Source organism: Schistocerca serialis, chromosome 3, assembly GCF_023864345.2.
Source record: "Schistocerca serialis cubense isolate TAMUIC-IGC-003099 chromosome 3, iqSchSeri2.2, whole genome shotgun sequence".
Taxonomy (NCBI): Eukaryota; Metazoa; Arthropoda; class Insecta; order Orthoptera; family Acrididae; genus Schistocerca; species Schistocerca serialis.
In genome coordinates, this window is record NC_064640.1 from 808430417 (window position 1) to 808452793 (window position 22377).

Below are 22377 nucleotides of genomic sequence, written 5' to 3' on the forward strand. Positions count from 1 at the left end.
AGACAGTGCCGCACGTAGAGGACGTGCGTAATTGCGCGGCGGAGCTTTGAATGATCGGCGAGTCACAACAGTGTTGGTTGCCAACATTCCCTTGCTGCTTTTGACAGTTCACCAACAATTCTTTAAATGGTGGTGTGTTCTCAGAAAAAAATAACAGTCAAGCAAGGTACATTTTCAACTCTTTACACACGTTCATCAAAGTGCAATGTTTGTTCACATTAACATGCCAATAACGATGTGCCCAACAACATATTTTAGACATATGTTGATTAAAGACAGAAAAGTTTCTTCATCCGAAGAAGATGTGGTGCCGCGTTACTAACTATTCTCACTTCTACTAGTGTTGAACACAAGTGTAAGATGCCACATTTCATACTGCTTGCCACACCATATCTGTTAGCTGCATGGCAGGACCACGCACTGCACATGGTGAGCGAGTGCTGGGTGTTGGCGCCAGAGGCTACTGTTGGCCACGTGCTTCTGTGTGTGTGTGTGTGTGTGTGTGTGTGTGTGTGTGTACACAGCAAGTGATGGGCAATGAGTGCTGCACACGTGGTTTCGCCAAGCAGATGCAGTGCTATAGTCTAATCTGAACCACTAGTCTCACCCCATATCTCTGCAGCATGTGTCCAATTCTGCACCTCTTCTGTCAATTTAGGACAAATGTTTTGTCTGTGGAACTTGAAAGTGTTCTTTATTTCTCTCTTGCTGTAACCATATTCCCCAAACATGAATCTTAATTGCTGCAGTTCAGATGGTCATTGTCATAAAGAAGTTTGCTGTTTTCTGCTCAACAAAAATATCCAATTTACATAGCTTGTCATTCCTATCCAGCTTAACAGTAAATTTAATGTTGAGATGGACACTGTTCATGTGATCAATGAACTGATGATGTGTACCTTCACTGAGAGGCCACACGAAGAAAATATTGTCAACTATCATATGAAGCAAGACACGCACAACATTGTAGAGCTGTATAACTTGTTCCTGAAAATTATCCATGAAGGATTTGTGACAGCAGGAATCTGATCACTACACTATAGTCAATTCATAATATTCATTGCAGTACACGAAATATATTGTCATCAGGGTATAGCAGATCAGCTTGATGATCCCAGGTGGAAACGGTTTGTCTTCTACAGCCACATTTGTAAATAACCATACATTCTGACCAACAACTGTGTGTTTTGGCCTATTTTCATTTTTTTGAGTGCCTCAATAAATGCCTGTGATTAAAATAAATTGTTGTAACTTCCTCATTAGTTACATTAAGAAGTAAGTATCTTTTTTATTTCTTGACAGTGATTAGTTTTGGACTCACTGTCCATTTTCAAGCCATCCATACCATAAGTGTGATAGTACAAGCAAAAGAGCTTGCATTGATGATAAAAGCAGCACTATGGCCAACTCGACAACAGTTAACAGATCGCATAGGACAGACACTGGAGAACATTATCACCGTAGGGACCATTTTTGTACATAGGATTTCACTGTATCGTCACACTTACGATACAGATGGTTTGAAAATACACATAGCTTTTCAAAACTAGTCACCATCAAGAAATAAAAAAGATACTTCTTAATGAAGTTCATAAATTTCTGTGAGTTAACAACATGGTGTTCAAAATGTGCCATTTTGGCTGCTAATGATCCTCGCACATGTTTTGCTAGTCTGTAAGGTGGTGAACTAATGAAACTAAGAATGGTAATAAGAGGGACCTTGTGTGGACTGCTGGAGCTCAAGAATTTTATTGAAAATAAGGTGGCTTGAAAACCAAAAGGATTTTACCTTTTTTACTGTTAGACTCAGGCCTCTTTTATTCTAACTAAGAATATGTGCAATTTTTAGGATGTGAAGCACCTGGAGTCCTGTACTGCAAAAAATGACATATATAATACCACTATCATACTTTTCTTGTTGCCTTTTTTTCTGTGCATGTATAAGAGAATTATCGTTCATTAGTACATGCTGAGTATCTGTGAAGCTTGGCATTCTGACATCAGTTTATCCCCAACTGCCTTCCTGTTATTCTCTTCCCTCACACTGCACACACTAAATTAGGATATTTTGTCTGTAAATAACAAGTCACAAGTTACCACTCAAGGATCCATAATGACTATGTTGCTACAGCAGGTAAGAAGACTGGCAATATCTACAACTTTGTCATGCACAATTTTGATTTCCTGTAGACATCAAAAAGATCAGGTGAGATCAAAGATTAGCATGTGGCAACTCTACAACATAAATATTTTTTGGAATAAAAATCTTTGACACATTTTTAGGCTTCCAATTTTTAAGGCTTTTCAATTTCTTTCATGCCCCTCGACTCATAACTGCCATCTGGTTTCTGTACAAATTGTAAATAGCCTTTCAAATCAAATGGTTCAAATGGCTCTGAGGACTATGGGACTTAACTTCTGAGGTCATCACTCCCCTAGAACTTAGAACTAATAAAACCTAACTAATCTAAGGACATCACACACCACCATGCCAGAGGCAGGATTCGAACCGGCAACTGTAGCGGTCGCACGGTTCCAGACTGTAGCGCCTAGAACCGCTCGGCCACACTGGCCGGCTTTCTCACAATCAAGGCTAGTTTTAGAACACTGAATTGTGCCAGAAGGTAAGATTTATTTTCTGGAATGCATATAAAAGAAATTAAGAACAGAAGCACTGGCTACATGATATTAAGAGCACAATAGAATATCTGTTGCACATGAAAACACAGAAAACATCCCCACACTATTCACCATATGGTACGCCACCAAATTTTAAAACAAAAATATTCTATGTCAAAAAGTTGTATGACACTGAAGGTTAAAAAAACCATATGTTGGATAAGTTACATTGAAAAACACTGAGTAATGCAGTATTCTCATACTGTAAAATAAAACATCCATGTTTAGCCTTAACAATGCCACTGAACCTGGTTGTAATTACTATATATTCAATTTTGAGGCCTATAACACTGGAGTTTACGTCACAGGAATATTATTTCGTTTTGGACATAATTAAATTTAACACACAACACTTGTATGGTTAACATCCACCATGGGACAGCTCCTACATAGTTAGACATATGACACAAAACAAATTTGTGCAGTAGTTTCAGCTGTGTTGTACTCCGATGAATATCATATCATGGGAACCATGTAAATAGCATTTATCAAACTACACAAAATAATCACAAAATCTCTCACTTGCCTCTATACACAAATATCTTTGTTTGTCATTGCAGCAAACAGTTCGCCATGTTGGGATTGCACATACATTGTCTGCAGCTACCCATGTTGCTTGTTATTCCCACTACATCTGCCCGAGTCTGTTTCACCTACTGCCATGACTTGTGTGATTTTTTCGTTGGGCATATGGAGTGCACAAAATATAGTCCGTTCATACATGAATTGTGATTTTCCTCTTGCATTTTATTGGGCGTTTAAAGAAATGGACACCAGTGGCCTACCAGAGATATCAGTTTAAAGGAATCATTCACCTTATCACGCCTAGTGATAAACACTAGCCTTCCGAAAGATCAAATTAATTCAAAGTGGCAGAGGTTGAACATTTTCTTTACCACTGGTTACTTTGACAACTGTTCCACAGCAAACATATTTATTAATGTTCTTGGTTGTTACCAATAGTTCTCTTTTTCTATCTTCTCAGAAAAAAATTAAAAGAAATAGTGGAGAGCATACACATAATACTAAGACCCAAAACAACTCTACAACACAATATCAGTACAGGTAGCAGTCAGATACAGTGGTAGACATGCAGCCTAAGCATATTAACTGTCTTATGGATAATATGGTGGAGTTTAAGACTAGATTAAAGAATTTTCTATTTCGCTGAAGAGTACTGTCACAGAAATTAATGTATTAGGTTACACTATGATTAATATTACCAAAATAGCACTGTAACAGTTCACATGTCAAGTCATTTCAGTGTACTGCACTTAAATAAAATTGAAGTCTTTGACTACTTTTCATCTCTCAGAGATCCCTCTTTCCGGTATCCATGGAATATGATTCACACAGAGTAATGTAAATCCCTCAACATACAAATTAATGAAGAAAAATAAGGATAATATCAACAGTGGGTGCAAAAGTGTTTTGGACATAACCATGTGGCAATGGCAGAGGTAGATCTGGGCTAGTAACATGAGACGTATGGAAACAGACAACCCACATGTTTCCACAATCCTATTAGAAGCTTGTTAGTAAGGAGAGGAAACTGTATCATGTGGGTGTGTCTGATACCCCAACATTTCCCATTATCAGCTTTGGGTCAGCTCCCATCTAAAGGTCACAGCTGTGGGAACCTCATCAAATATATCTTTTCCCAGATTCACAAGCATGCTACATCTTTAGAGGGAACTGTCTACCTGTACACAACACGTAATTGAATTGTTAATGTCTGTTAATAATTCCAGCAACAATTCAGCAGCAAATGTTATGACAACTAAGAGTTAATTTTTGCAGTGCCATTTCGTGAAAAAGTTTTCTTAAATTTTATTTGTGAAGAAGTTTAATTAAATAATCACATTTTTTAAAAAACATCTCAAAGTATATGGTATGATTTTGCATGCAACTGTAACAAAAACTTCGAAACTTTGTAACATATATTTTGTGGGTTCAGCTTTGCCTCCATTAATGATTTGTATTAATTTGTTTCCTGGTATGTACAGACTGTACTGTACATTATTGTGAATGATAATTCTTACACACTGGATTATTCAATAAGCTATTCTTCAATATCTATCTGTATAATCCAATGGGGGTGATGAAACAGCACAAGAGACTATCCTGCTTGTTCTCATACCACTCCAGATTTTCACATTACTTTTTTTTTTTTTTTTTTTGCTTAATCTCATTTTATTATTAATAATACATACACAATAGTTACTTCAAATGCCCAGTTTCTCATTTAAGCAGTGATTCTCAAAACTTTATTACTTACTGCTTCGTTTCTCAATTACTGATAATGATAGTATAGTTAGTACACCTAGGAATATTTTATTTACAGAGATATTAGTGATTTAGTAGAAATGCAAACCATGTAAAGATGAATTTTTTGGTGAGCAAAGAGCGGTTTGTTTCTAGATTGGTAATGCTCATTTGAAAGCTCTCATTACCCTCTTTTTAGTGTGTATTTTACTTTTTCCAAAAACTTTATATTTCAGAAGTTATTCCAATACAAAATTTTTGTATTCTACATTGTTTCAATCTTAAAACATAATTATTTCCAAAATTCAGTGCCACTGTTATATAGAGCTGATTTTTCTGTTTCCAAAAATGCAAATTTTCACTAAAGTAACTGGTTTGTTTGTTAATTATTCCAAGTACAAAATTTTACTTTCTTAAAACATTTTCGTTGGGCTTCTGGAATCCTCATATACATCAAAATCATTGTCATAAAATAGTATCTATTATCTTTGCCATTTCTAGTTACATTGCTATTAGTTATTTAAATTTATGTCACTGCCTATTGTGTCTTTGTTTCTTTCAACTTTGTTGATTATTATAAAATTGCAGTTTTCCATATTAAACGTGTTTATAAATAGGATTGATGCACAAAGCCTTATCAGTCAGGTCAAAGTGAAATCACGAACAGCCTGTGTGTCATACAATTTTCAGTACAGTTTATATTATGTAATCAATTCACACAGGAAAATGTAGCGTCTATTTTTGGCAAAATTCGCGCCTATATTTTTTTTGTAAATGATTAGATACACAAATTTAAAAGGTTGTCATGAGATATGAGTGAAGGCAAACAAAGCCATAGTATGTTGAAATTAACTGAAAAAAAAAGTGTTGTTTGGGAACATTTTGACTAAAAAGTTTGCTTTTGTGAAAACTTTAACACCTTTTTCTCCTGAAATTGTCTTTGTTTTCTTCGTTTGGGTGTATTTAAGCTTTCAAAAATGACTGTTCTGTTGAAAAATAGCAGCATTTTCCTGCTGTTTGCTGATGCGACTCCAATTTAAGGTGTTTCTGGACATTATTTGTCTTTTCCAACTTAAGCCATTGATTTCCAACTCTATTAACCTATTAATTTCGACCTATGGTGGGCATTCAGTGTAAGAGTAGAAATAAAGATACGGTAACCCTAATTTAACAGTAGAGGCAGAATTTCAGGAGTCAAAAAACATTTCAGATTTTGCTTTGCAATCTCCATAGTGCACAGTACGGGCACTATAGCCTGTAGTGGCAGATATCACTGAGCATAAACAAACTATAATTTTGACTGCCAGAGGGGAGAGGAGCAGTGCGTGGAAACGAGCCCTACCTTCCTCTTGCAGGGCACCAGCCTACAGCAGAAATGACACATGGTCACAGGAATTGCCAGTCTCTTATGTGGTTGTAAGAGTCCTTATTGAAATCCGTGATAGACCAGGATTAGTCGCTTCGCTAATTTCCAAATGAGAAAAGAGAGCAATGAGCAACGCACAACACAAAGCAATGGGAAACGCCTACTCCACAGATTAGCAGAGTTTAGTTAACAATGTAGTTCCGGCTGAACCTCTAATAGTATTTCATGCAACCACAGTTCAAAAAATTCCACACCTAATTTGCCACATTAAAAGTGTCTGCATTATACCATATTTTGAGCTTTAGTTAACAAAGAAATGCACTTGTTTCTTTGTTATAAAATGCTAGGTCTTACAGCTGAGTATCACATTGCATATATGGCATGTACCTAAGAGAGACCATTCTACTGCTCACAACTGACATGGCATCTGACCATTGAGCTCACTGATATGTTGTTGCATTTGTACACTTTTTATCTCGCAAACAGATTCTTACACACATTATACTTATATGCAGAAAATAAAGATATTTCAGAACTATCTCTGATAAAATAGTTCATATGGATACAGTTCACTATAAAATAATATCTATTAATTTTGCTTTTTCACATTGTGAGGCAGAATTTACATCTACTTCACATTTATCGCAAAATGTTATTTTTCCAGTCCCTAGTAATCAATATCTAATAGTAAAATTGTACCATGTAGTTGTGTCAGCTAGTACTGAACTGTTAAAATGACAAGCCACTATGTTTTTCATTTGTGTAAATTAATGTGTTAATCTGACACTGGTGAATTTTGTGAGCATTTGTTAATGAGTAACTTACCGATCTGTGTCTAATATTGTGGCTCCTTCAAGTTTCAAAGCTAATCATAATAGGGAACATTACATGTCAACAAATATGAAGAGATAGAAAATCATTTGTTGCAGTATTGTGTATTTTCTTTAACCAATATCCCTGAAGCCCAGTAAAAGCAGGATGATTTTAGGAAACTGGTTATGAGACATCTGAGGCGGAGTTCCAAGCCAGTAAGCTTACAACTTGCACACTACTGTTTCAGCAGTAGTCCCTTCAGAAGACACAGACATACCACAATATTCACTGCACTGGAAAACATTCACTAAACTGGAAAACACCAATAAAATGTCTCCACAGTAATTATGCAGTGTTTCTTGTGGTCATCTGGCATACTGATGGGTTGCAATTTTCAAAAAGTAGTTCTCCAATGCCTATGTTGGTTTATAAAAAATACAGGCATCAGATACGCTTTTTTGCGTGCCCAAGGTACAGTACATCCCTCATTACTGTGTTTTCTCACATAGTATGTCCAGTTTTAAAACAACTCATTTATATGGTCACTCTCCCAACCTAGCATGTCCAAATTGGGTTGTATCAATACCATTTGACTGCTGCAACTTTAGCCACTGAGAATTCTGGGAGTGGGATGTTTGCAGATACGGGATGAAGAAATGTGTGGGGGGAGAGTGCTTTTCAGTGCCAGCAACTTTGCACATCATATGGATCATTTGTTATGGAACAAATGATGTGTGGAAGTAGTTTGTATACATTGGCAGTAACTATGACAACTTCCAACTTCTGTAGCATCCAAACATAAATGGAATATTTACTAGTGTATAAATCAGTTGCTACTGTTCTCTGATCTTGTTCAGATCACAGAAATGGCAAACAAAAACAAGTGTAAGAAGGTCAGTTTCCAGAAATGGAAAACATGCTACTGAAGTGGACAACACAAGCTTGTGTTTTGAATATTACAACTGATAGTATTGTGGTTTGTGCTAAGGCAAGCTATTTGGTATAAAAGTTTTGACTCACAAACTTCAAAGCATTTAACAGCTGAATTGAAAGGTTTAAGAACCGACAAAATTTAGTGCATAAATGTGTTCGAGGTGAGGCTGGAGGCATAAACACTGATACTGTTCAGTCACGGAAAAATACTCTTCTGTTAATCATAGAAAGGTACAGACCCAATGATTTTTTTTTAATAAAGATGAAACGGGCTTATTTTGTCACCTTCTGCCTGACAAAAATCTTGAGCTCACAGGAGAGAAATGCCATGGCATAAAGAGAAGCTAACTGTCTCATTATGTTGTAATGAAAGTGGAACACTAAAGTAGGGATCACTAATAACTATAAAGGCAAACAGTCCATGATGCTCTAAAAATGTGCAGACATTTCCATGTAAATATATGTCTAATGCAAAAGCAAGGGTAAGAACGATTATGTATATCTGAACAATTCTTGCATGCCTGGGATGCAAGGTTGGATGTCACAAATAGGAAAATCATCCTGTTTATTGACCAGTGTGCAGAGCATCCCAACTCTACAAGCTACCTCCAGCCACTGAACCAAGGCTTTACACAACATATAAAACAAAAATACAGTATGATTCTAGTACAGGAAATGCAGGCCTGTCTTCATACTACAATAAAAAAGGTAATGATCTTGGCTCTACACTTTTTGTAAGAGGTGCTTGGGATTCCATATGAGCAAGAACAATCTCAAACTGCTTAAAGAAGGCTGCCTTTCATCAGGCTAAGAATTATAGAGTGAATGTGGGGCTTCTGAGCTTTGTTGTTTAGTATAAGAAGCACATTGTAAATAACTAATATCGTAAATTTCTATGTGGATGTCATGGCAGAAAACAAACGAATTGCAGCTGAACAATGACAGCAAATAAAGATGTACAATACACCAACAGTTTGTTGAAATGACAACCCCTATTCTATTAACAGCAGTGATGCACTAATGGATAGATGCTAAATGAAAGATGTTCATTTATACCGAGAAATGGTACAGAAACTAAATTTTAGCATATTTTTGCTTTTCTACACAACATGCCACAATCATATTTTGGATGCTGGAGGCTACATGTTCTTGCATAACATAACTTTCTGCATTCCAATTGGCTGTTGGCAGAAGTGTACACATCTGACACATTGGACTTAGCCAATGTCACCATATTTGACACATTTATGCCTCTTGTATACTAACACACAATTTTGAGTTTCTCAATGTGGTTCTGAACGTGTTCTTGAAAAGGCACATTTTGAAGTATAATATAATGAGACAGCGTGTAAGGAAGAGTAGTGTTGAAGAGATCACATACTACCCCAAATATGGCAGCCTTAATTTCGCATTTCCAATGACAAAAAAATCAAATAATTACCATATTAGGTATTTTTAGACAGTTTGTTTTCCTGCTAATGATGTCCAAAATATGTGGTCCCTTCAAAAATGTGCTAACAAGATTCCATTGTACTTCCTTTCAGGTACCAATAAAATTCGATGTTTGAATGCTCTTACTTGAGCTCATATATTTGAAGAAATGAGCTCCTTATCTTATATGAGCTCCAGTGCATTTTTGGTTTTGAAAAGCAAACCTAATATGGTACTGGAAATTAAAAACTGAACTAAAATAATTAAAACACACAATATTATCTCCTTCAGAAAAAAATGGAGAGAGACTATTTGCTGATAAAAGGTCTGCTTCTGAATGTTACTTTGTGTGTTCTTGGAGTCTGAGATATTGAGACAGAAATAAGAACAGAAAACAATGACAAAGGCCTTAGTAGTACTGTATCAGAAGTTTTTTATGCACAGCTAAATTTATAGTCAGCAATCTGGAATATCCAACGGATGAATTAAATATCAGCTTGCCATCCTATTGGTTTCTTTTAGCTGATTTATGGACATAAGGGGGAAATTTACACCCTACACATCTCTCATTAAAGCTGCAGAAGAGGCAGGGTAATCACACTATGCACACCAAGTTTTCTATTAAAGAGCTGGCCACCTTTAATAAATACTTCTATTGGTCCCAGTGAAAGTTCCTTGCAAACAATCTTACTGATACCTACTTTTATGAGTCACACTTCAAGAAAAAGTTTGCATCTAAGGAATCATTATGAAATAAACTAAAAAACATTTCTGAGGAAATTCATAATGTATTCAAGTTTCTACTAATAAAGTGTGGTCTCAGTCGCACCAAATCACCACATGTGCAGCTGGATAATTTTCTGGTGAGGTCATTACACATCTAGCTCACTGAAACGATAAGAGTTCGGGCTTAAAATGTCTTCCTTAAATTACATGTCAGTAAATCTTGAAAATTGCCAAAATATTTCTTCAGGGAAAAAATGATAAATACATAAAGACATGTAGACTCAAATTTGCAAAATCAGTGCAACGAAGGGATATGGTGTCCTGAATTTTCACGCTCTCCCTGCTGTGTACATCATACAATCTGACAATGCAGATACTTTGTTGCCATCAAATTCAAGCACACAAAAATCATTACATTCTATTGTACATTGAATTGTCAAATTGAATACCCATGATATTTTTGTTAATTATGGTCATTAAATGAACAAAAATTAATGTTCATCGGAGCTTATCAAAAATCACAGTGCTAAAGACTATTATGATATTAAACTTGCTGATGTATGATGATCCTGTTTGTGTGTGGCTTTTGATTCTGGATTTACAATCATGGGTTTATGTCCAACTGATAAATGTTTTAATTAAAGGCTGAGTGTTATGTATTTTTAATCAAAGGCAGTAGTGGAAGGAAATGAAGACAATATTGCTAGAGAGATCAGACTGACAATAACGATTTATGAAAAGCACAGAAATCTAAATCAAGATAACCAAACAAAAATGTGATTTCATCTCCAGAATATAGCTGAAGCATACAGATGAAACTGAAGAAAGGAACAAATTGAAGAAGGAAATTGTTACAGGTATAACACATTTACAGTAAGGAGCAAGAAAAGACAGTGGAGAATATACGAGGGCTATCCACAAAGTACATTACATTTTGGAATTAAAAATAAATAAAGTATTGGAAATTTTTCTTATTATATACAGATGAAAGCCACACTTAAATACTACTTTTGTACATAGTTGCCATTTAAATTAAGGTACTTATCGTAGTGATGGACGAGCTTGGAAATTCCTTCGTCGTAAAATTCGGCCACCTGCGCCTTCAACCACGTCGTTACCTCTTCTTGAAGCTGTGCGTCGTCATCAAAACACTGCATAGCCAACCACTTCTCCATTGCTGGGAATAAGTGGAAGTCGCTCGGTGCCAGGTTGGGACTGTATGGCGGATGAGGAAAGAACTCCCACTTAAAAGAGTCGAGAACTTAACGAGTGGAATTTGCCGTGTGGGCCCGGGCATTGTCGTGTATCAGCCAGATCTTTGAGCCCAACTTTCCCCTGCGCTTGTTTTCTATTGCTCTTCTGAGGTTGTGCAGAGTTTGGCAATACCTTTGAGTGTTTATTGTTTTGCCTCTTTCCAGGAAATCCACAAAAATCACACCTTTTCTGTCCCAAAAGAAGAGGTAACCACGTGGTTGAAGGCGCAGGCGGCCGAATTTTACGACGAAGGAATTTCCAAGCTCGTCCATCGCTACGATAAGTGCCTTAATTTAAATGGCAACTATGTAGAAAAGTAGTATTTAAGTGTGGCTTTCATCTGTATATAATAAAAAAATTTTCCAAAACTTTACTTATTTTTAATTTCGAAACGTAATGTACTTTGTGGATATCCCTCGTACAAGGAGATGGAGAGGCAGTATGTGTCATTTTCAAATGAAGGCTGACATGCAATACACAAGGAACATCCCGAACATCCCAGGCTCTCAACTCAAAGAAATAAGTGTTTGTAAAACCGGCACAGGACTACCCATTTCTACCAAAACTGTTAGTAATAACTCATCATTACAGAAAATTTGCAACACAATAATATCTCATTGGTTTTCTTGCTGCGTCAATCCTCAGTCTGATATAAACAGCAGCAGGTAGCCTCCGGATGACTGATATGCAAATGAAGGTTTTCACATGAAGTCAATGCAATAAAATCTCCTTGGGCTTCTTGCCAAGTCAACCTGCAATGGACACACCTGATACAGAAAGGAACCCATGAAGAGTCGTGCTTGGGTAGCTGTTGGTAGAGCACTTGTCCGCAAAAGGCAAAGGTCCCAAGTTCCGAGTCTCAGTCCAGCACACATTTTTTATTTGCCAGGAAGTTTCAAATCAGTGCCTGCTCTGCTGCAGAGTGAAAATTTCATTCTGAACCCAAGAATATCTTACTGCAATGACACACGATGAGACCCTTCATTTGCAGACACAGAAATTTTGTCAATTAAAACATACAAGCAAATGCTGCAATTGCATTGCCTTGTTTAAATAGCAGGATTACAGGGAACATACAGCACTTTACACAAGTCTGAAGCTGAGAGAATATTAAAGAACCTGATTAGAAATTCAAGTAGTGGCATGTTTCACAGCACTACTACTTCTGACCAAAATCTTGACAGCCCTCCACTGCAGTCCATTTTCTTTTAGAAAGTGGTTCAGCACACCTCTCGAATTTGAGCTTTATTTTTCCTTTAGTACTTATCTACATCTGAAACTGCCATATTCATACATTTCCCACTCAATAACCGCAAGTTCTTATGCAATGATGAGGTTAAAGAAGTACCACTAAATTACTCAAGCAATTAGATTACTGTAAGAATCACAAGGCTATGCAAAAGAACAAAATCTTCTCCCCTCTCCTTTCCTTACATCCTCCACCATACCTACCTTACATGAATGGCACACATTGTTACAATCATCTTTAGGAAGAAATAAATCACAAATACAGTGCCCTTCAAAACAATAAACAGAAATGTACCTTGTCTTCTAGCTCTTTCCCGCTCCTCTTCTTCACTACGAAAAAGGCCAAATTCACGGCGCAAACGCGCTGTTAAATTTTCTCGCTCTCTCTCCACTAAAGTGGGAGCACAATTCCATCTCATGTAGTTTACATCATCAGATATTCCTGCAAGAATGACACAGTGAAAATTACCTGTTGTATACCTACAACTCACCGAAAAATGTTGTTGCATTCACAGCTTAAAGAAATCTTCTCTAATTACATAATATGGTATTATTTTTTGAAGAGAGAGAGAGAGAGAGAGAGAGAGAGAGAGAGAGAGAGATTCCATAGGAAATTAATAATGATAAATTACAGACATGCTAATCTATCTTTCCTGTGGACTCATAAAGCTTCAACAAAGACACATAAATGTGGAAACATAAAAAATGTACAAGAGTTTGAAATTCAATTCTAATTCTCAAATCACTGAGACACTGGGAAGAAGTAAAAAGGAAGTTTGGGTTTAACACATGGCCAATGATATAACTAAAACATTACCCCTCTCAGTGAGAGAAATTAGTCTATTAATGCGGAGGATCTACCAATTTTAAGTCAATAAACAATGAGCTGCCAAAGTTACTGCTACAATAAAATGGCACAGAGTAATTTTTTTCTGTATTCCAACTAAAACAAAACTGTCACACACAAATAATACAGCTACTCACCACATATTTAGTCATACATAAGATAAAGAAATTGTATAGATTAGTCACCACTTGTGCATGGAGACCTCAGTCAGCAAGAACTTTGCTCATCAAAGGCCGCGTTCTAAGTTTAAGTTGTTGACCGGTACATAGTTTTAATCTGATAGAATGTATGAAAATTACACATAGTACAGCACAGAGTAAAAGTTTCATTGTGCAAAGATAAATAAGCTGGCAATAGCAAAAATATTAAACTATAATCTGAGAAAATAAATTAAAGAATGTATTATGATAACTTGGCTCAATGGCTCTGATGAGTTTGGAAAGCAGTAGAGAGGTACTAACAGACTGAAATTTGTGCCAGGTCACAAAGAGTGTCTGGTAGCACAGCAGGTATGAGCATGGCCTGTAAAATCCCCGGATCCAAGTTTAATTTCTTGTCAAGCATCCAAGAGGACCCACAGGAAGGACAGAGAGCTAGAGTGTGACGACTCATCAACAATTAGAATTAGGTCATTAGAGACAGAGCGCAAGCCTGGATTGGTAAAAGTAAGGGAGCACACGCGCCATGCCTTTTAAAAGGAACAGTCCCAGTATTTGCCTTAAGTTATGGAATTGAAGAAAGCCTAGCCTAAATTTGGATTGCTGGGTGGGGATTTGCACTGCCATCCTTGCTCCTTAGGACCCAGAAGAAATCTATTGAAAAACTAGGATAGCCTTCTTAATAAAGGTTCAGCATTTTTCTATCAGGCACTCTCACTCAGCACCACAATTTAGTTAACCTTTTACTTCTGTCACCACAGCAGTGCTCTTTTAGGACAAGTATAAAATTTCCCTGCTTGGCACTGATATGGCATTGAGGTCAGTTAAAATGTTTTTATTGTGTCGGTTCAAAAATGTTCAAATGTGTGTGAATTCCTAAGGAACCAAACTGCTGAGGTCATTGGTCCCTAGACTTACACACTACTAAAACTAACTTATGTTAAGAACACACACACACACGCGCACACACACACACACATGCCCGAGGGAGGACTTGAACCTCCGGCGGGAGGGGCCACACAATCTGTGAAATGGCGCCTCAAACTGCGTGGCCACTCCACGTGACTATTTTATTGGTATATGATCTAAAACTACGTAAGTCAAGAATAAGCTAGGCAATCGTAATATTTTTGTTTAGAAAGCTTCTTAATGTATCAAGGGAATTCAAAAAGAAATAAGCCAGAGTCTCTAAAATGAAAACTGATAAGGGACTGCAAAGTCGTTTGTGTACGGAAGCAGGTGTGATCCCTACAAGAGTGTTAAGTTTCCAAACTTGACACTAGAGGAATACGGGCGCACACAGTGAGCACTTGCACAAACCTACCGTCCTTTTCTGACATATCAAATTGGAACTATTCCATCTGTAATAATGCATTTAGTTTTACTGGGAATCAATTTAATTAAAACTTATTATGTAACAAGAAAAACATTGTGACCTAATTTCTGGGCATGGTGACACGATAAGGTATTAAGACTGGCAGTTCAGCTTATACATAACATACACCAAATTCTCTGAAATTAGTTTGTTTATGCAATAATTAACAATAAAGTTCATAATTAGCCAAATTATAAATCACCCTTTTACACCTGTGCTTATTAAATTCTTATCTTTGTCATTGTACTTTTATTAATCTGATTTTTATGCTGCAGGTGACATACTATTTGATTTAGTCAACAAGTAAGAATTTTGCATAATTTACAGTGTATTTCAATATGGTGTATGTACTCTTAAGTAAGGTATTCCCAATGTGGATGCACAAAGTACTTTGATCAACTTTTCTGAATTTCTAGATTACTGCAGTTCTTACGAAATAAAATTTAATCAATACTTATAATACATCCTGAATAGCAAAATTTAACCAAGCTGCTTTTCAATGACTGTGCAGTTTCTGAAATAAAAACTTGTTCATCCACCAGTCTTTAGATGGATGTCACTCAATGTCAACAGTCTATGTCCAGTTTGTTGATGACAATACATGCACCTGCACTGCGAAAACTAAGCAATGTTGATATTTAAAAAGTTTCTAGTGATTTTTGTAACTCATACTCTGATTAAAACTAACTTTGTAATTGACAGTTGCAATGGCCAGGAGGGGGGTTGGCAATGTTGCCGGAGTGCAGCCAGTCACACTTCACAAGGCGCTGCACATATCTACAAATCAAGCAACACAGTACGCACTTGGCACTCGAGAAACAACTATGACTGGATGGCAGCTGGCCCCTACCACTCTACTTGCTGAAATGTTAATCACAATACTAATTTTAATCAGAGTATAATTAATATTTTGACTGAACTCTCTCTTGGTTGGTTGGAGACTTTAAGTGAAGATGAGCTTTCATTAAGAGTAGTGATTTTTAATTAATGAGTGAATTAAGTGAACTGTTGCAGTGTACTTTTCTCTGGCAGATTTCTGTGAGCCAGTACTGTACATGAACTATGACATTTATGTAAACATGGACAGTGTTTGCCCGATTTGATTACTTGGTTTAGGAACTTGATTATTGACAGTGCTTCATTAATGTGTGTTGTGATGATTTTGTAATTTATATGAGCGGTTCTGCCACTGAACTCTATAGTTATTTGTGGCTGCCAACCTGATTTTATGCACTAGTATTTTCCCAAAGTACGAAAATTGGTCATCGTCCATACAGGGTAACTCTGAGGCTAACAAAATACACTCCTGGAAATTGAAATAAGAACACCGTGAATTCATTGTCCCAGGAAGGGGAAACTTTATTGACACATTCCTGGGGTCAGATACATCACATGATCACACTGACAGAACCACAGGCACATAGACACAGGCAACAGAGCATGCACAATGTCGGCACTAGTACAGTGTATATCCACCTTTCGCAGCAATGCAGGCTACTATTCTCCCATGGAGACGATCGTAGAGATGCTGGATGTAGTCCTGTGGAACGGCTTGCCATGCCATTTCCACCTGGCGCCTCAGTTGGACCAGAGTTCGTGCTGGACATGCAGAACGCGTGAGACGACGCTTCATCCAGTCCCAAACATGCTCAATGGGGGACAGATCCAGAGATCTTGCTGGCCAGGGTAGTTGACTTACACCTTCTAGAGCACGTTGGGTGGCACGGGATACATGCGGACGTGCATTGTCCTGTTGGAACAGCAAGTTCCCTTGCCGGTCTAGGAATGGTAGAACGATGGGTTCGATGACGGTTTGGATGTACCGTGCACTATTCAGTGTCCCCTCGACGATCACCAGTGGTGTACGGCCAGTGTAGGAGATCGCTCCCCACACCATGATGCCGGGTGTTGGCCCTGTGTGCCTCGGTCGTATGCAGTCCTGATTGTGGCGCTCACCTGCACGGCGCCAAACACGCATACGACCATCATTGGCACCAAGGCAGAAGCGACTCTCATCGCTGAAGACAACACGTCTCCATTCGTCCCTCCATTCACGCCTGTCGCGACACCACTAGAGGCAGGCTGCACGATGTTGGGGCGTGAGCGGAAGACGGCCTAACGGTGTGCGGGACCGTAGCCCAGCTTCATGGAGACGGTTGCGAATGGTCCTCGCCGATATCCCAGGAGCAACAGTGTCCCTAATTTGCTGGGAAGTGGCGGTGCGGTCCCCTACGGCACTGCGTAGGATCCTACGGTCTTGGCGTGCATCCGTGCGTCGCTGCGGTCCGGTCCCAGGTCGACGGGCACGTGCACCTTCCGCCGACCACTGGCGACAACATCGATGTACTGTGGAGACCTCACGCCCCACGTGTTGAGCAATTCGGCGGTACGTCCACCCGGCCTCCCGCATGCCCACTATACGCCCTCGCTCAAAGTCCGTCAACTGCACATACGGTTCACATCCACGCTGTCGCGGCATGCTACCAGTGTTAAAGACTGCGATGGAGCTCCGTATGCCACGGCAAACTGGCTGACACTGACGGCGGCGGTGCACAAATGCTGCGCAGCTAGCGCCATTAGACGGCCAACACCGCGGTTCCTGGTGTGTCCGTTGTGCCGTGCGTGTGATCATTGCTTGTACAGCCCTCTCGCAGTGTCCGGAGCAAGTATGGTGGGTCTGACACACCGGTGTCAATGTGTTCTTTTTTCCATTTCCAGGAGTGTATGTGTAAAAGTGCAGCCTACATTGTGGTGAAACTATGAAAAGCAGGTTGTTGCTTTACACCATGCACTAAGTAGTGGAGAAAACAGAGAAATGGATGCTTCGAAAGAAGAGCATAGGGATTTAAATGCATTTCCTTACAGCAAAAGGAGTGCTGAGAATGGGAATTCAATGAAAAATGGCACACTCCTAACAATCAATTCAACCTCTGGGGCAATGGCTGCCACCATAACTTGCTGGACAATAGTATCAGTAATGGTGTGGCATTTCAGATGATGTGTGATTGGGCAACGACATCTGTCCTTTCTTGAATTGCTTGTGTCATACCTTCACCCTTGTAATGGATGTGTAGTGCTCTTCATAGAATTGTGCCATTTTTAATGAATTTCAGTTCCCTTCAGTTATTCCGCTGTCAGGAAATGCACTACACTTCTTTTGAAGCCTTCATGCCGCTGTCTTCAGCACAACTGAGTGCAGTCAATGGCAGATGTGTGCACATGCTCACTTTGTCATCACATGGGCATAGGCCCATGTCCCTCTAGTGGAGAGTTTGGGGCCTCAGTGCTTTCTTCCATGGCATTCACATTATGAACCTTCAGCGGCTTTCATTTTACAGCCTCCAGCTCATTTTTTTTGTGAATGACCTTATAGTCGTGTTGTATCTGATCTTTTTAAATGGATGTGGCAAAATATCACAGTGCTATAATTTTGAAATTATAATGAAAAGGAAAGATTACAACTCGCCATACAGCGGAGATGCTGAGCTGCAGACAGGCACCACAAAAAAGACTGCTAGAGAAGTAAGCTTTCAGCCAAATGACCCTCTTCTGAATTACAAAAAAGCAGGCACATGCATGCGTGCTCCCCCCCCCCCCCCCCCCCCCCACACACAAACGCAGCTAACATACGACCACTGCCTGTGGCTGCCCAGACCAGATTCTGGCCTCAGCAGCCAGAGACAGTGATCACCTGTGTGTGAGCTGCATTTGCGTAAATGTATGTGTGTGTGTGTGTTTTGTCTAGTTCAGAAGAGGGCCTTTTGGTCAGAAGCTTACTTGTCTAGCAGTCTTTTTGTTGTGCCTGTCTGTGACTAAACATCTCAATTATATGAGTAGTAGCAATCTATCCTTTTCATTCCAATGTTGTTATTCCATCCTGGATTTACCACCGTTTGGTACAATTCTGTTTGCTTTGGACAGTTTATGGCTCACAAATTCATCGAAAGTTGGTGAAGGTTTATGATTCTGCTATTTCATTTTCAGCAGTTAAGAAATGGGCAGCTGATTTCACAATTATTTGTAACTTTCTTGAAAATAATCCACTTGGTGGACACCCGGCAACTGCAACTGCAGCTGGAAATATCAAGAAAGTATACAATACTGTACTAAATGATCAGTGAATAAAGGTATATGAAACTCCTCATCTCATAGGCACATCAAAAGCAAAGAGTGTGATCTATATAAAGAATTAAATGTGAGAAAACTATACGCAAGACGGCTGCTGAATTTGTTGAATACTGAACAGAGCAAATTTTAAATGACGATTTTAGTTCTTTAGAAATAAATCCAACTCTTTTTGGGTACCAAATAAAAACTATGTGGGCTCAAACCACCCCACACCAGAAACAAAACAGCACTCAAAGGCAATGAGTGAAGCCAGTGTTAGCTAAGATGAAAATGCGATTTTGCTAACTGATTACCTTCTGAACGGTAAAATAACAGCTGATCAATACTGGACTATCAAAAGAAGGAAAGAATCACTATTCATCAAAACAAAAGAAGCTAGTGACAGGAAATTATTTGGAATTCCTCAATTGGGTAGGTAGATTAGAGAAGTTAAAAAGAGAAATGAATACATTGAAGTTACATATAGTGGGAGTTAGTGCAGTGTGATGGCAGGAATAACAGGACTTCTGATCAGATTAGTACAGTATTATCAAAACAAAATGAAATAGGGATAATGCGGGAATACGTCTAATAATGAATGAGAAAATACAAATAAGCTACTATGAACAACACAGTGAACATATTACCATGGCCAGTATGGATACGCCAGTCAACACCCACCATAACAGTATAAGTTTATATCCATACTTGCTTTGGAGATGACGGACAGATTCACACACACACACACACACACACACACACACACACACACACACACCTATGCCCTTACATGGTGCCTGCTGGGTGAAAAAGAGGCCTTACCTTCAGTCCCACACCCAAGTTTAACCATACTGGACTTATCAAAGACCCACTCTCCTTTCCACCGTCCATATAGATGAAACACTTCTTTTCCACCAATCCCTCCAACCAGAGCTAACCTAATTTCAACACTGAACCTTACCTCTCCCAGTTAATACCTCCACCCAACCGAGGTGGCGCAGTGGTTAGCACACTGGACTCGCATTCGGGAGGACGACGGTTCAATCCCTTCTCCAGCCATCCTGATTTAGGTTTTCCGTGATTTCCCTAAATCGTTTCAGGCAAATGCCGGGATGGTTCCTTTGAAAGGGCACGGCCGATTTCCTTCCCAATCCTTCCCTAACCCGAGCTTGCGCTCCGTCTCTAATGACCTCGTTGTCGACGGGACGTTAAACACTAACCACCACCACCACCTCCACCCAACTGTAACCATCCCACTCTGCCACCTAACCACCCCCTGGTCATCTTCCAGGAATTCCTTATCCCCAACTTTGTCTCACCATCACCATCATTCCCCATATCCCTTCCTAAGAACACTAACCCTTTGACAGAAGAAAAGGCAGCCATGCACATGTAACCTCGAATCCCTACTGAAATCCATAAGCAGTTTCCAGAACCTCTGCTCCGAGTCCATCTCCCGCAACACCCACCCTCTACTTGCTCCCTAAAATCTGTGAACCCCACAATCTTGGATGCCCCGTTGTAGCTGACTATTGTGTTCCCACTGAATGAATTTCTGCTCTTGTTGAACAGCACATCCAACCAACTGCCCAAAATCTAGCCGCCTACATCAAAGATATTAACCACCCCTTTATCTCCTGGACCCCTACTTGTCACTATTAAAAAATGCCATGTCCCCATACACTGGCATCCCTCATGCCTCTGGTCTTGTCCCTATCAACCAGTTTATGGGCAATCTACAGGTAATTTCCTAGCCTAGCCTAGCCTAACCTAGCCTAGCCTAACCTAACCTAACCTCCCATCCTCCTACTCTGGTTCTAGTTCACTGATGGTGTCTCCATGATCTGTACTCATGACCAAGACATCTGATCCTCTTTCCTACACAACTTCAACACCTAGTCTCCTACCTGCTTCATCTAAGTCCTCCTCAACCCAACAATCCATTTTCCTGAACATTGACCTCCACCACTCTGATGGTTCCATCCACATCTGTCCACATTAAACCCACTAACCATCAACAACACCAGCATTTTGAAAGCTGCTATCCCTTCCACACCAAAAAATCCCTTCCATATAGCCTAATCACCCATGGATGATGTACCTGCTGTTACAAGAGCTCCCTTGCCCAGTATGCCGAAGGTCTCAAGAAGACCTTTGTAGACAAGGACTGCCCCCCCCAAACCTAATCCACAAACAGATTTCCTATGCCATATCCTCACACACCCGCAATCCTCCTACCACCCCCAAGTACCAACTACCAAGTAGTGCCCCTCGTTACCCTGTATCACCCTGGACTGCAACAGCTGAAGCATATCCTTTGTCAGGGCTTTGACTACCTCTTGTCATGGCCCAAAATCAGGGACATCCTATCCAAGATTTTCCACACACCTCCCGAATGGTGTTCCACTGCCCAACCAACCTACACAACACCCTAGTTCATACCTATGTCACTCCCATTCCCAACCCTTGCCACAGGAATCCTATACCTGTGGTGGACTAAGATGCAAGACTTGCCCAATCCACCCACCCAGCGCCTCCTGCTCCCCTCCCGTCACAGGCTTATACTATCCCATCAGAGGCCGGGAGACCTGTGAAAGCAGGCATGTCATATACCAATTCTATCGCAAATACTGCCCAGTTTTTTATTTCGGTATGACGACCAATCAACTGCCCACCATCATGAATGGTCACAGCCAAACTGTCACCAAGAACAAAGTTCACCAATCAGTGGCCAGCATGCTCAATTTCAATGGCTGCTTCACAACCTGGGTCATCTGGATCCTTCCCTCCACCACCAGCTTATCTGAGCTATGCAAATGGGAGTTGTCCTCTCAACACATCCTTCACTCCCATAATTGTCCCAGATTCAATCTTGAATAATTCACTTTCCCCACATCCTCCAACCAACTGTTTCCCCTTCCTCTGTCCTGTCACCCACACCAAGTTCATATCTCATCAACTTAAGCGTGTGCTGTTCTTCACTGGTTCTGACAACGGTGTACCCCATCTCCAGCCCGTGTACCTGCCACCCCTGCATCCCTACCCGGAAAACGAACTGCCTCCCTCTCAAGCCATAGCCACCAACTTCCCCCCCCCCCCCCCCCCAAAAATGCCTCTCCCTGTCTCCTACCTCTCCCCAACCCACATTACAAGCTTGTCCACCTGCCGAATGCAG

General features: G+C 39.6%; 1 protein-coding gene across 1 annotated transcript in view; it reads right to left on the minus strand.

Annotated features, from left to right (window-relative positions):
- The window catches only part of LOC126470661 (uncharacterized), a 328353-nt gene that overhangs the window by 11806 nt on the left and 294170 nt on the right, over nt 1-22377 (minus strand). Inside the window, exon 21 of the mRNA XM_050098652.1 lies at nt 13011-13157. Coding sequence (XP_049954609.1) covers nt 13011-13157 — 147 coding nt within the window. The remainder of the gene's footprint in view (nt 1-13010; nt 13158-22377) is intronic.